General features: G+C 53.3%; 1 protein-coding gene across 1 annotated transcript; it reads right to left on the bottom strand.

The window, feature by feature from the left end:
* Positions 1 to 2,686: 2,686 nt before the first annotated feature.
* MIXL1 (Mix paired-like homeobox) lies at positions 2,687 to 4,640 on the bottom strand (the record flags this gene model as incomplete). Its single annotated transcript, XM_080824496.1, has 2 exons — positions 2,687 to 2,992; positions 4,287 to 4,640. 2 exons carry the CDS (start codon positions 4,638 to 4,640, stop codon positions 2,687 to 2,689), a joined length of 660 nt encoding a protein of 219 aa, XP_080680622.1.
* Positions 4,641 to 14,520: the final 9,880 nt, after the last annotated feature.

Raw genomic sequence — 14,520 nt, 5'->3', positions numbered from 1 at the left:
AGTCTTAAACTGCAGAATTGGCCATGATCTCTCTATCTCAGGTCTTAGGGCTCTCAGAACAAATTCAGAACATTTCCACAAGCCCCAGAGAGCCATTTTGGTCTGACATCCTCTAACAATTTCTCAGGCCTGCTGCTTCCGCCACAGGGCCTTTGCACGTGCAGGTCCCGCTCCACACCTTGGTGACTCCTGACCATCCTCCATGTCAATTTCTCAGGGAAGCTTTTCCTTGACCACAGCACACTGTCTCCAGGCCCTCCTGTATCTCTCTGTACAGCACATGCCACATTTGCAATTTTACATTTCTTCTTTGACCCACCTGCTAGCTCCTCTGCTCTTGGCTTGCCTCACCATTTATTTCCAGGCCCTCATAAAGTGCCTGTTCATAGGCAGCGAATGTTTGTGCAGTGAGCCAACGAGTCTCAAAAGAGCTCAAAGGAACATCAGTGTCACTAGAGCACACCTATGTTTTCCATGATAATTGCTTTGCAAGATGAGACTACTTCCTTGAATGCAGAAATTCTGCTTTGGGGGGTTGCCCTTAAGCATGATCACTGGTCCTGGTCCTGACTAAAAAGGCCAGGCCAACATAGGAGGCATTATATGCTAGTGGAGAGATGGGTGGACGGAGTCCTAGGTTTGAGTCACTTGTGATCTAAACCATAACGTTTCTTGCTCTTTAGAACAACAATAGCCTCTAACTTCTACAGTGTCCTAAGGATTAAACACACAGTGCCTGTAACACATTTAGCAGTTAGGGTCTCTTGAGAGTTCAACAGAGGTGCAGACTAGTGTTCTGAAGGGTCCCCAAATTTTTAAAAATTAAAAATGACAAGATTTAAATATTTATAGGTTTTTTAAAGGTTTTATTTATTAATTTGACAGAGATCACAAGTAGGCAAAGAGGCAGGCAGAGAGAGAGGGGGAAGCAGGCTCCCTGCTGAGCAGAGAGCCCAACTGGGGGCTCGATTCCAGGACCCTGAGATCATGACCCGAGCTGAAGACAGAGGCTTAACCCACTGAGCCACCCTGGCACCCCAAATATTTATAGATTTTGTAGGTGTTTGCCAGGAAAAATATACGTAACTGCAATAATCCTATTAATTAATAATCTCACTGCAAGGTTCACCTCTACACATGACCCTTACTGGACTGTAAGTTCCAAGTGTCCAGTGTTCAGTCTTGTGAGTGGGAATGTCTGCAGGTCAGGGCTCCAAGTCCTGATGCCAAGGGAGTACGGAGCAGCGCGCGGGCAAATAACCACAGCTCATGCTTACCCTCTTGGTGCCAGGCTGTTCTCAAGGGTTCAGAAGTCAGGTCTACTATAAAGCCTGAACTGTCTCCTGGCTGCTTCTCACAACGAATTCGCTACTCTGAGAAGTGCAAGTTATTTGAATAACACCTAGGTAAAAATGAGGGTGACATTCCATGGTGCTCAGACTGTTCCAGCAACTTTGGAGAGGAGTCCTGGCCCCAGCCGCTGCTCCTGCGGGTCTCCTCCAAAGGCTGTGTGCGGAAACACGTCCCCTACAGCCACCCCACAGACAGTCGCCCTTGGCCCTCTGGAGTTTGAAAACCCTCAGAATATCAAGACAGGATCTTAATGGAGCTCAGGCTAACTTAGACCTTAATTTGCATACATTCTAATGTATACGTTGGGAGAGAGAAATCGGAAGCCAGACACTCCTGCGACTAATTTAACAAACTCTCAGCCCAGTGGCGATCACACGTGCAGAGACTCTGTCCTTCCCCAGGTGGAGGAGGGAGACTCCGCGCAACGTGCTGTCTGAAGGACCGCGTGCGTTTCAACAGAATGACAGCGAAGCGTTTGTGGAAAGCATTTAATAACCCACTCAAGTTGCACCAAGCACAATGACAAGTGCTAAGGGTAATGTGAGGTATGAAATCAGGATTAGAGGAGGGTTCAGACTCGGGGGGACGGGACCTCGAGTGTCTGAGACTCTGGATGAGGGGGGCTGCTCAGGGACAGGCCTCAAGAAGATCTGCATGGCTGCTCTGTCGGCGGGAGATGTCCGCTGGTTGTCCAGGAAGGTAATGGAAAGGTTTTTTTTCCATCCGGTGGCCACAGGAGGCTACCACAGATTTCTAAAGATGTGTGAAAATCTGAGAAGCTGGAGGCAGGGGGCTCTAGAAATAATCCGCATGCAGAATCGCCAGAGCTACGAATGGGTGTAAAGATGCCAGGCCACACAGAAAAGGGGTCGATCTCGGGGACAGACTGAGGACCAAGTCCGAGTGAGTTCAAGGTCACAAGCCTTGGGGGAACCACGAGAAGCCAGCTGCAGCAGTGGCAGCGAGGAGAGAGGGAGCCTGGCTGCCAGTTCTTGGGAAGGGGAGAGGGAGTTCTGACGAAGCAGTCTGGAAGGGAAGTGGGCGACCCGCCAGAAGGAGCAGGGGTCCCAATGGAACCCGAGGTGTGGGTCTGGAGACGCCCGGGGCAAAGGGCCGTGGGACTCCTGGGGAGGGGCCCATAGAGGGAGAAGAGCGGGTGAAAGGCTCACAGGCGACGGGGGAGGGAGCCTCACAGGTGAGAGACGCGGGCGACACCCTTACCGAGGTGAACAGGCTTGTGTCCCTCGACAGAAGGGACAGCCTCCTGGTATGCATGTCCTTGCCTTCAGTCTCAGCTCCTCCTGGGAGCTTGTCCTGACTTCACCCACACTCCTCAGGAGTCACCAAAGGCAGAAAAGATGTGTTCCTCCCACGAGTCCAGCTTCGAACCAGTGTCTTCGGAGAGGGGAGAGTAGGCTTGGAAGCGCTGACCATGGCAGCTCGCGTGGGGGGTGCCCTCCCCAACCCTGCTGGGACTGGGCAGGCAGGTCACGTCTACTCCAAGAGGCAGCTGGGGCTTCAGACATTTCGCGTCGGGTCCCTGAACGGGGGGGTGGAGGAAAAGCTCAGGCCTGGCGGAGGGCTGAAAGGCTTTCCCGCTCTGCCGCCTGGACTTGGCCCGCCGGTTCTGGAACCACACCTGGAAGAGGGAAGAGAAGCTGCTCCAGGCTGGAGTCCTTACGCTAGGACACCGCTCCCGAGTCCCCATCCAATATGCCCTGCTTCCCTGCTGCGAGCCTCCGTTTTCACCAAGCACTTGGGCCAATCGGTGGCCAGGAGTTCAGAGTCCCTGGCTCTCCCTGCCTCGCCTTTCCCAACTGCAAAATGGGGAACCCGCCTCGCTCTACCTGGGCATCATATAGGGATACCTGCGGGGAAAAGTAGGGTGGCAGAAACAGAAGCACTTAGCATTTGAGGATAAAAGGCTTAAAGATGACAGGCGGTTAAGAGAATTTGGAAAGTCAATTTCTGGGGGCGCCTGGGTGGCTCAGTGGGTTAAAGCCTCTGCCTTCAGCTCAGGTCACGATTCCAGGGTCCTGGGATCGAGCCCCGCCTCGGGCTCTCTGCACCGCAGCGAGCCTGCTTCCCTGGCTCTCTGCCTACTTGTGATCTCTGTCAAATAAATAATAAAATCTAAAAAAAAAGGGGGGGGGGAAGAAAGTCAATTTCTGGAAGTATAGTCTCTTGTCAAATCAATGGAGAAGGAGTTTTTGCCCGCGGACTTCACTGTGGTGAATACATTTTTCCGCTCACCGTTTTCCAACAAATAGCTAGGGTATCCTGCTCAGGAAGCCCCGACGCCATCGTTTGGAGCCGACAGATGGGCTCCACCAGGCACGCAGGAGAACAAGCCCGCTTCCCCCAGTGTTAAAGCGAGGGCTCCAACTTAAAACCGTGGACACAGAGCACCGCGCGCAAAAAGGCTGGTTCGTGGTCACCAGCAAGCTCCCGGGTTCTGATCTAAATCCCTCGGCAATAAACATGCCTGGCACTGGATTTTTCAAACCCTGACAAGAAGCCCCACGCACTTCAGGCTTTACGACCCTTCGAACCAAAATTCCAGACCCAATACCCGTCAAGAAAGGGGACTTAGGGGCGCTGGGGGCCACCCGGAGAGCCAATCCTGCCCTCTCCGAGAGACCAGCCCATTCCCCCACCCCCGCCCCGTGGGAAGCCCCAACAGTGCCACATCTGTCCCTTCCTGGATCCAGAAGAAGCGTGAAAGGACTCCTTCTCGCCCTCCAGCTCGGGATGGCCTTTGTGACTCTCTCAAAGGGCTGGCGGGCGACCTCGGAGCGGCCCCGACCATACTGGACAGAGGGAAGTGGCTGCGTGCGTCCCCCCCACCCCGCCCCACGATTGCCCCAGCGACGGGTCCCGACGCCACCCTCTGTGGGCAGCCCGGGGAGCGGCGCGCCGAGCGCGGGGCTCACCTGGATCCTAGACTCGGGGAGCAGAGTGAGCGCGGCCAGGCGCTCGCGCAGGTGGATGTCGGGGTACATGGTCCGGCGGAAGACGAGCTCCAGCAGCTGCAGCTGCTCGGCGCTGAACGACGTGCGCTTGCGGCGCTGCGACGCCGACGGGGCGGGCGCGCCTGCGGGGGGCGCGGGGGGCGCGCGGGGCTCCGGGCCGCCGCTCAGGAAGCCGGCCAAAGGGCCGGGGCCCGGGGGCGGCGGCGGGGCAGCGGCGGGGCCGGGCAGGAGTGCGGGGAGCGCGGGGAGCGCGGGGAGCGCGGGGAGCGCGGGAGCCGCCCCGAAGCCGAGCTGCTGGGACCGAGACGCGGCCATCGCTGGGCGAGCCTGTGCGCCGCCCGAGGGGCGCGGGCCCCGGGTTATAGGACGTGGGCCGGGGGAGGGGCGGCGGCGCGCTCAAAGGGCCGGGTGCTCCGAGGCCCGTGTCCCCCCGGGGGGCCGACCCACCCCCAGCCCCGCCAGACGCCGTGGGAACTGCCGCTTCCGCCGACGCCGGCAGGAGGAGAGGAGGCGTGAACTTGGGCCGCCACCACCCCTCCTCCCCCGGCGACCCCCGCCCGCCCGGCCCACCCGCCGCAATCCACATCCCTGGGCGGGCGTCCAGCTCCGCGGCGCGCCAGGTCGGGGCAGCGACCCTTGCCCGCGTCCTCAGAGCTATTTACTTACAACCCTTCCTCCGCCCTCCCCGCCCCACCCCCCGCCCGGGTACGTGCCAGACCCGGTACCAGGTTGGTCAAACAGCCCGGCCCCTGCCCTCCGCGAGCCTCCGCGGCGCATCCTGAACCGGGAGGGGGTTGCGGATTAAGGGACTGCAGAGGGAGGCCGCGACCTCGCCTGGAGCTGGGGGCGGACCTTTGGAATGCCGGTAGGCCGAGGAACGGGGGTCTCCTGGGCCCCGCGGGCCTGAAAGCCTGCCCACGTTTACAGACGCGTGATTGCCGGGGGTTCGGGCGTTGCTCGGAAGCCGTCTGACCTGGGAAGTTCCGCGCCCGCCTGCCTCTGCCCTAGGGGCCCCGTTCCAAGTTCCCGGTTGGTCCCGGTGTGTGCTGTGGCCCTAGTTTGCGTCTCTGCCTCCCCCCACCCCGACTGTAACGTCAGAGAGCACAGGCACCCCAGTTCCCCACTGTGCGAGAGGCACGGTGCTAGACACCCCCCCGCACCGTGCACGCCCCTCGCGCCGGATGCCTCCGAATTCATTTTATGGGGAGAGAAACGCAGAGGCCCGCGTGGGAACCGCTCCACCCAGAGGAGCCCGAGGCCCCGGGCTTCCTGCTCCCTGAACCCGAGCCCCGACTTCACCAGGACCCTGCAAGCTTGCTCTCTGTCGGGAGGGTCCTTCAGGGCACTGTCCCTGCCTGTCTGTCCATTCTGGAATGCTGTAAGACCACCCCAGGAAGGCCTTGGATGTTTCCATCCTGGATGGACCGCCTGGGTGTCCAAGCAGAGAGTCTGCAGGGGACAGGAGCTCAGAGCTTGATTTTCTCCTGGAAGGTGGCTGAGCTGTCAGGAACTATTTCAAACCCCAAAGCTCTTCTGGGCAGCCTGCTCCTCCGTCTCCCAACCCCTACACCTCTCTCTCCCTCCTGCTCCCTTCCCCTCTCTCTTCCTTTGCTGGGTCATTGGGGTCTTCGGACAGAGGGCATATGGGATGGGTGGGCAGACCCTCTATTTTCCTATGCTCCGTCCTTCTTTCATTAACCCAAAACCTTTTCTTTTCTCTCTCTTTTTTTTTTTTTTTAAAGATTTTATTTATTTATTAGAGAGAGAGAGCACAAGCGGGGAGAGGAGCAGAGGGAGAGGGAGAGACAGTCTCCCCACTGAGCAGGGATCCTGACTCAGGGCTCAATCCCAGGACCCCGAGATCATGACCTGAGCCAGAGGTGGACACTTAACCGACTGAGCCACCCAGGAACCCCAACCCCAAAACCATTTATGAAATGTCTCCGGGCAAGGCCATGCTACACGTGTGTTCATATGAAGTAGGTATTCCCATCCCAGTCTTACAGATAAGGACTAATTCCACAATCCAGACGAGGCCCAAAGGTCTCCGAAGCCACTGAGACTCCCGGGCTCACAGCTCGGTTCCCCTGCACCCTGGGGAGGAGGGCAAAACCTCTGTTCCCTCCAGTTTTGTCTTTCAGGCCCCTTGTCCTCAGGAGGGTCCCAGTCACAGGCAGTGGTGAAGGGCCCAGATCCACACAGACCCAAGTTCCACAGCTGCAGCTAAGCTACTGGGACTAGAAGGCCAACCTCTGAGGGAGGTGGGGGGGGGGGGTGGTGGTGTGTTTAACAGCAGAGAGGGCCCAGCGAGCCAGAAAGCCAGAAATGGCCCAGGGCCAGGAGTCACAGGAAATCTCCGGCTGTCCCCACCCCTCCAGCAGTCCTGCATCCCAGCCCCATGCCTCTGCAGCACCTGCTCCAGTGGGGCCCTGCAGGCCTGGAATGGACCCGCCCAGAGAAATCAGATGCCTGGTCTAGGGGATGCAACGAGTAGATGAAGCCACCTACACACACGGTTTTTTCTGCTTTTGACCTGGCAGCAAGAGATGCCAGCCCTTGGGGGTGTGGCCAGGTCTGTCCAGCAGACAGACAAAGCTAGCATTACCCTTCCTGACTTCTGGAGAGCCTGTGGCTTCCTGATCATCTGGAGTGGAATAGGATTTCCGCCTTTCCCCTTCTCTCCTCCTTGTGCTCTGCATGAAGCTTTCATTGTGTGTTCTTGTATGTATATACCTAGGGCATCACCTCGGTGGGGATCAGCGGAAACCCAGGATTGCAACTTCGAGCAAGGTGTTAGAGGGGGAGACTTTATCTTCTATACCCTGGTGCTGCTTTATTCTGATTTTTTAATCACATGCGTGATGACTTGGTGCAATGTGGTGTTATGGATTGGATTTTTTTTTTTTTTTAATACAGTCTACACCCAGTGGGCTGGAACTCACGACCGGGAGATCAAGAGTCGCTTAGGAAAGAAAAGAAGACATTAGTGGGAACATTGTTAAAATCTGAATGTTTTTATAAAACTAACATTACAACACTGGAACAGAGAATGCAAGTAATACGTCTGGAAGGAGACAGCTGTTTCACTTGGAACAGAGTTCCCATTTCCTTGTGGACTCGGACCAGGGTTAGGAAGCTCTAAGCTTCCACAGCTCTCTTCAGAAGCTCTGCTGTACCCACTCACTCAAAATCACAGGTCCTTTCCGCTCCTCTGGGAGAGGTGTGACAGGCACCTCTAAAATCATAAGTGGTTTCCATGAAACCCAAGTTCTGGATTCCTTACTCCGTTATCCTGCTGCAAGCATACAACGAATATTTTTGTGAATTCTTCTGTAGCTGTTTTCCCAAATGGAAAACAGAAAGAGCCCGATACTTGACAACATCTTAAAAAATGATTACGGCAGGGCACCTGGTGGTTCAGTGGGTTAAGCCTCTTTGCCTTCGGCTCAGGTCATGATCTCAGGGTCCTGGGATTGAGCCCCACATCGGGTTCTCTGCTTGGCGGGGAGCCTGCTTCTCCCTCTCTCTCTCTCTGCCTGCCTCTCTGCCTACTTATGATCTCTGTCAAATAAATAAATAAAATATTTAAAAAAATGATTATGGCAAGTTATTTTCCCAAAGTACATAATCTGTGAAATTTAACTGCTTTTAAATATTTTTATTTATTTATTTTTTATGTATAGAGAGAGAGAGTGAGAGAGAGAATGAGCACTGAGATCAAGAGAGGGAGAAGCAGACTCCCCAATGAGCAGGGACAACCCCACCCACCTCCACTTGAGATTGATCCTAGGACCCTGGGATCATGACCTGAGCCAAAGGCAGGTGCTTAATACACTGTGCCCTCCAGGCACCCCAAGTACATTTTTAATAGGCTCCAGGAGTTACTTTCCTGTACCAAAGCCAGTCAGGTTACCAGTTTCAGAATGGCACACTGAAGTTCAGGGTTAGCTGAAGGCCAGGGTTGCAGAGATCAGGGGTTCTCGTCCACACCTGGGCTCTGCTCACTCACCTCCTGACTTGCTCAGGACTTTGGTCCTTGTTGGCATTTTGTCCCTTGGTGACATCTGATGAAACAGAGGGGGAAGAGCAAGGTGACACAGAAGACAGTCCTCAGAGACACACTCTGTGTCCTGAGGGAAGGCCAGTAAGGACTCAGTAGAAAAAGAAACAAGCTTTAAAAAAAAAAAAAAAAAAAAGTGTCATTATTTGGAGCAGCCCCAGCGGGGAGATGGGAGCCACTTGGGATGACCGTCCTGCTCTGTATCCCCAACATTTCCCACCACAGCTCCTGTCCCCAGCTCCCCTGAACATCACAGACGCCTGCCTTTCCTCCCCAAGTGCTAAGTACCCTCTTCCCGGCTTTGTTGTTCAAGTCTGGCCCTCCGCACTGCCCTGAGACCCGGCCCTCGCTCTGCGCTGGGTGTTTATTGACCGGAGAACCAGGAAAAGGAAAGTTGATGGCTCTGCTCCCACCCAGAGCCCCGAGCTGTTTGCCCCTTTGATCCTGGCTTTGATTTCCTCTCCTCTCTCTCTCTCTGCAGCCCCAGCCTCCTGAGTTTCCGAAGCAGAGGTTACAAGAGATGGAGAGCCCACATCCCCCAAAAGGTATTAATGCGCCAGGAAAGTGATAAAAGGTGAAGCAGCCTCTTTTGTTGTTCGGTTAACACCAAATAAATTCCAATAACCAACGGGAAAGAGATTGGGAACCCAACACGTTGAGTTTTTGAAAAGCACAATTTCTTTGCTTCTTTCAGTTATTTCTCCCCAAAGCCACCCAGACTCACACGAACGAGGACATCAAAGAAACAGCTCAACCTCAGAGAGAGAGAAAACCCTAGATTTTCCAAGTTTGTGTCCACACGCTTGATTACGAAGGATTGGATCGACCCGCAGAATATTTGGCCCTCACACCCGACATTTGTCTGTATTTCTATCTGCAACATGCCTATTGAGTGCTTTACAGGGGGCTAGTGCCCCTGAACTGGGATTTGGTTTTTTGTTTGTTTTCTATGTTTGTTTTTTACTTTATTGCCTGTTAAACTAATTGCAGTGTAAGCAGCCAAGTGTGTGCAGTGGCAGTGGGTATGACAGGACAGCTCAAGGTCATCAGCCAGCAAATTCCTCTTCTTTGATCATTGCTTATAGGCAGATCCAAGGAGGTATTTAGTTGGCTCAGAATCATACACTAGATTTGAATTCTGCACTCTCCTTTTCTGTTGCTCAAACAGAACTCTGGATCCTCAGAACGATGACCCCGGCTTCATACTGAGCAGCCCCCCATAGCCACAGGTCATTGGTGCTTTAAATCTTGTTGTGGTCTTTCTTCAAATGTGCCCAGGCTGGTGAAAGCTCTTCGAGGCTACAGATTTTTTCCTTTTTTTTAAAGATTTTATTTATTTGACAGAGAGAGAGAGATCACAAGTAGGTAGAGAAAGAGGGGGAAGCAGGCTACCTGCTGAGCAGAGAGCCTGATGCGGAGCTCGATTCCAGGACCCTGAGATCATGACCTGAGCCGAAGGCAGAGGCTCAACCCACTGAGCCACCCAGGTGCCCCGAGGCTACAGGTTTCTTTAACGTGGTTCTTGGACTCAAACCCTGTGTTGTCTTGATAATTTTGTTCTCTTCCAACCATAGAGTGAAACTTTGCTTCCAAAGTTTAATGTCTCTGTGTGAGATGTGGCCTGGCACTGAGTTACTGAACATTGTCTACCCTGCGGGCGGCCACACCGGACAAGGACAAGTAAAGAGAGAGGCCATCAGAACATAGAATCTGCTAACACCTGTCGTTTCTACTCCCAAATAATTCATTAAAGGGTTAGCAGATCCCCAGGGTAACCCAAGATCAATTCCGGACCTGGAGTTCCAGCCAGCAAGTGGCGTGTGTGTATGTCTGAAACACTTCCTTTTACTGGGTGTTATTGTCTACGGCAGATGAGAAACGTCTGAGTGGGTACACTGCCACTCTAAGTTGGTCCCATCAGACAGAGACTCTCAGCGGATATAGGAGAGAAGGCATTCCCAAGTAGATATTATCCCATTTTAATCTGCACCAGAATGTATGGTTTTCAAGAAACGGTTCCACTTTGGGCCTCCTTCAGATTGCCCTCGACACGCTCTCAGTGCCACCTCCGTGCCTGGCACCCAGCTCCAGAACCATGAGGAGGGTCCCCTTACCACCAGGCCTTCTGTTCAGCAGCCTGGCTTCTTGGGTGAGCGGTCATCCTGCCTCATGGAGCCCAGCCAGTGACTCCATGGCGCGGGTGTTGGCCCAGACTCAGCCCGTCCCTTGTGATGCCCCAAAGACACCTTCCCTTTGGCTGTATCACTTGAACAAACTGCCAGAGAGGGCCCTTCTTTGAACCTGGCTGATTACACTGGGATTATTTAAACTCATTCACGTGCGGACTGTGGTCTCTATGAACCATTTCCAGTGCAAAGGGGGGCAAAATTCTCCTTTGAGAAATGGCTCATTCCAGGTCCGGGGCAGCAAAGGCATGACATGAGTCTGGGATATTCAGTCACATCTGCAGAGGACAAAACTATTCAACACCACTGAGCTAGCCTCTCAGGAAATAAGTTGAAGAGGCTCCCACTGGCCAAACAGGACAATCTGAGCGTCAATAAGAATAATGAAAGCGATGGGTTGAGACACATCGAATATACTAAAACGGGGTGCCCGGGGGCTCTGTCAGTTAAGCATCTGACTCTTGGGTTCAGCTCAGGTCTTGATTTCAGGGTTGTGAGATCGAGCCCCACATCAGGCTCTGTGCTGGGTGTGGCACCTGCTTGGGATTCTCGAATTTTCTCTTTCCCTCTCCCTCTGCCCCCCTCCCTGCTCACGTGTGCCCTCGCGAGTGCATGTGTATGTATTCTATTATTTCATAATGTTTTCATAAAAAATAAAAAATCTATCACATTTAACAGCTCTGGGGAACAATTCCTGTATACTAAGAACTGGTAAACAAAAAAGCAAATATTTATCCTGCCTTTTCCATATGACTGTAGCTCAAGGTAAACAAACTTGATAAAGAAAAGTTTCGGGGCGCCTGGGTGGCTCAGTGGGTTAAAGCCTCTGCCTTCAGCTCAGGTCATGATCCCAGGGTCCTGGGATCGAGCCCCGCATCGGGCTCTCTGCTCAGCAGGGAGCCTGCTTCTCCCTCTCTCTCTGCCTGCCTTTCTGCCTACTCGTGATCTCTGTCTGTGAAATAAATAAATAAAATCTTTAAAAAAAAAAAAAAAAAAGAAAAGTTTCTCCTTCTGGATGTGTTCTGCTGATGAACAGAGAAGGAATGCAAGAGTTCGAATCTCCTCATTTTCAACCTCTGATGACGTAATGAGCCCCAGCAACGATCACCGTGGCCTCTAGAGCTCCGAGCTTGCAGAAACACACATCGCTGCCCATGAAAGAGTCGTTCTCCCCAGAACACAGAACCAGAATGCCAGCCAGCGACCGGAGCTCACTACCAGTTTCAGAGAAGTATGGGGAAGAGCAGCAGGTCCCCCAGCGCCCCAGAAAGGCAATCAACAAAAACCAGACTGTGGGAGATTCAGGACAAACGCCAGCCGCTTCCCCCAATAAACTGGACACACAGGGAGACAGAGAGAGAACCATGTAGACTAAAAGGGACCGAAGAGCCAGATAAACTCGACACAGTGTTTGGATCCTGATGAGAACAAACACCTGTGAAAATTCACTTCCAGGGCGCCTGGCTGGCCTGGTCGGGACAGCATGGGACTCTCCATGCCTGAAGTTGTAAATTCGGGCCCCACGTTGGACACAGAGATAACTTAAAAAAAAGAAAAATGCCTTTCCTTTTTTTTTTTTTTTTTTAAGATTTTACTTATTATTTGAGAAAGTTAGAGTGCAGGTGGGGGTGGGCAGAGGGACAAAGTGACTTCCTGCTGAGCGCAGAGGCAGGCATGGGCTAGAAGCAGATGCGGGGCTCCATCCCAGGACCCTGAGATGACGACCAGCGCCCAAGTCAGGTGCCTCACCAAGGGAGCCACCCAGGCACCTTGAGGAAAATTCATTTCTAAGACCAGTTGGGACATTTGAACCTTAGCTATGAGATGATATTATGGAACCAAGGTTCTTTTTTTTAGTTATGGTAATGATTTTGTGCTGTATTTTCATTGTTGTTTAGAGATACATGGAAATGTTGGTGGATGAAATAATGCAAGGTTTGGGATTTGCTCCACAGTTATCTAGTTTGGGGGCAGGGGAATATAGAAGAAGCAAGATTGGATATGAACTGACAGCATCAGGGCCGTTCTCTCCACTTTTGTGTATGTTTGAGACTTTTCTAGAATGAAAAGTTGAGAAAAAAGAGAGAGAGAGAAGAAAAGAGAAGCAAGAGTCAGTGTCTTTGAAAGACAGGGAAGGGGCGCCTGGGTGGCTCAGTGGGTTAAAGCCTCTGCCTTTGGCTCAGGTCATGATCTCAGGGTCCTGGGATTGAGCCCCGCATCGGGCTCTCTGCTCAGCGGGGAGCCTGCTTCCTCCTCTCTCTCTGCCTGCCTCTCTGCCTACTTGGGATCTGTCAAGTGAATAAATAAAACCTTTAAAAAAAAAAAAGACATGGAAGAGGATACTGAACAGGAGGACAAGAACATCACTCTGGGAGGATGGGGTCTGCTGCTTTGGGAACCCAGGCAGAGGAGAGGGGAGCAGCTCTGGGCTGGGGCTGGGGCTGGAGGAGGGCAGTGCAGGGAGTGGGTTCAGGTTCCACGAAGCCCAGCCACCGGGTCAGGGTTGAGTGTGCATGGCTGGCCGAGCTCCCTGGACAGGGGGCAGAGGCAGGGCCTGGGTGCGCTGGGACAAAGCCTTGGAGAGAAGAGCGTAAGAGAAAAGGCAGAAAGGCAGGAGTAGTGCGGGACTCTGGGGGACAAGGCAGTGGGGCCAGTGAAGGCCCTGAGCGCTGACCTCACCCCTGGCATGCCAAGAGTAACATGCCATCTGCTGCGCTTGGCCCTGGGGTGGGGGCCGAGAAGCCCACCCCAGGAACTTTCCAGAAAAGGCAAGACTGCCCTTGGTTCACAGCCATCAGAGAACCTGTTGTAGATTCTGCACATGGCCCCCTGCAGTCCTCACAGGGGTGTTTACGAGGCGCTGCCCAGTGCCGGGGTCCTGCGTGGGTCTCCCCTTCCCAAACTTGGGCTAAGGGGGCTGGGTTCCTCCTCCCAGGACTCAGGCTGCTTCTACATCCCACCTGCTCCACAGGCCCCGTTCAAGCCTCTGGCTGTGAACCCCCAGTCTCTCCTGGGCCTGCCTCCATGCCCCTGCGCCCCCCGCCGCATTCCTGGTGTGAGTCCTACTCTCTGTGGAAATCCCATGCAACCGCAGAGGAAAGGAGAGACCCGCGAATAAATCTGTCTGAGGGCGGCCAGATCAATCCTTTCATGGGAAACCATTTCCGAGTGTGGGTGTGTAACGTTTCCATATCTATAGCCCTACAAGAAACCCGCACGTGCATGGTTTCTATACGGACACATCTTGTTTACCTAACCCGAGAAGAATTTCTTTGTGAGCATGAAGCTATGATACTATTTTGTGCCTCACATAGCATCAAATCTGGAACAGGATCTCAATGTGTGTTTGACTTATTCGTTCAAAGACCTTTCAAGGCCCATAGTCTAGACCTGGTGCGCAGGCTCCCCTGCAAGGGGAGAGCTGGATGAGGAGAGGAAGCTTCATGCTTTACCTTAAGTGCATTTAAAATATCTGCATTTAGGCACCTGAGGGGCTCGGTTGGTCAAGCTATTGCTGGCTCAGGTCATGATCCTGGGGTCCTGGGGTGGAGTCCGGCATGGGGCTCCCTGCTCAGCAGGGAGTCTGCTTCTCCCTCTGATCTTCTCCCCTCTCATGCTCTCTCTCAAATAAACAAGATCTTTTTAAAAAATAAAATAAAATATCTGTATTTCAGGATGTCTGGGGGCTCAGTAGGTTAGGTGTCTGCCTTCGGCTCAGGTCATGATCCCAGGGCTCCCTGTTCAGCGGGGAATCTGCTTCTCCCTCTGCCCCCCACCCCCCCGCTGCTTGTGTTTTTTCTCTCTCTCTGACAAATGAGTGAATAAAATCTTAAAAAAAAATCTGTCTATCTATCTATATATATCTGTATTTCTTGGGGCGCCTGGGTGGTTTAGTCTGCTAAGCATCTGCCTTCAGCTCAGGTCATGATCCCAGGGTCCTAGAATCGAG

The sequence above is a fragment of the Martes martes genome (genome assembly GCF_963455335.1).
Source record: "Martes martes genome assembly, chromosome: 15".
NCBI lineage: Eukaryota > Metazoa > Chordata > Mammalia > Carnivora > Mustelidae > Martes > Martes martes.
This window is presented reverse-complemented; position numbering and strand designations above follow the sequence as displayed.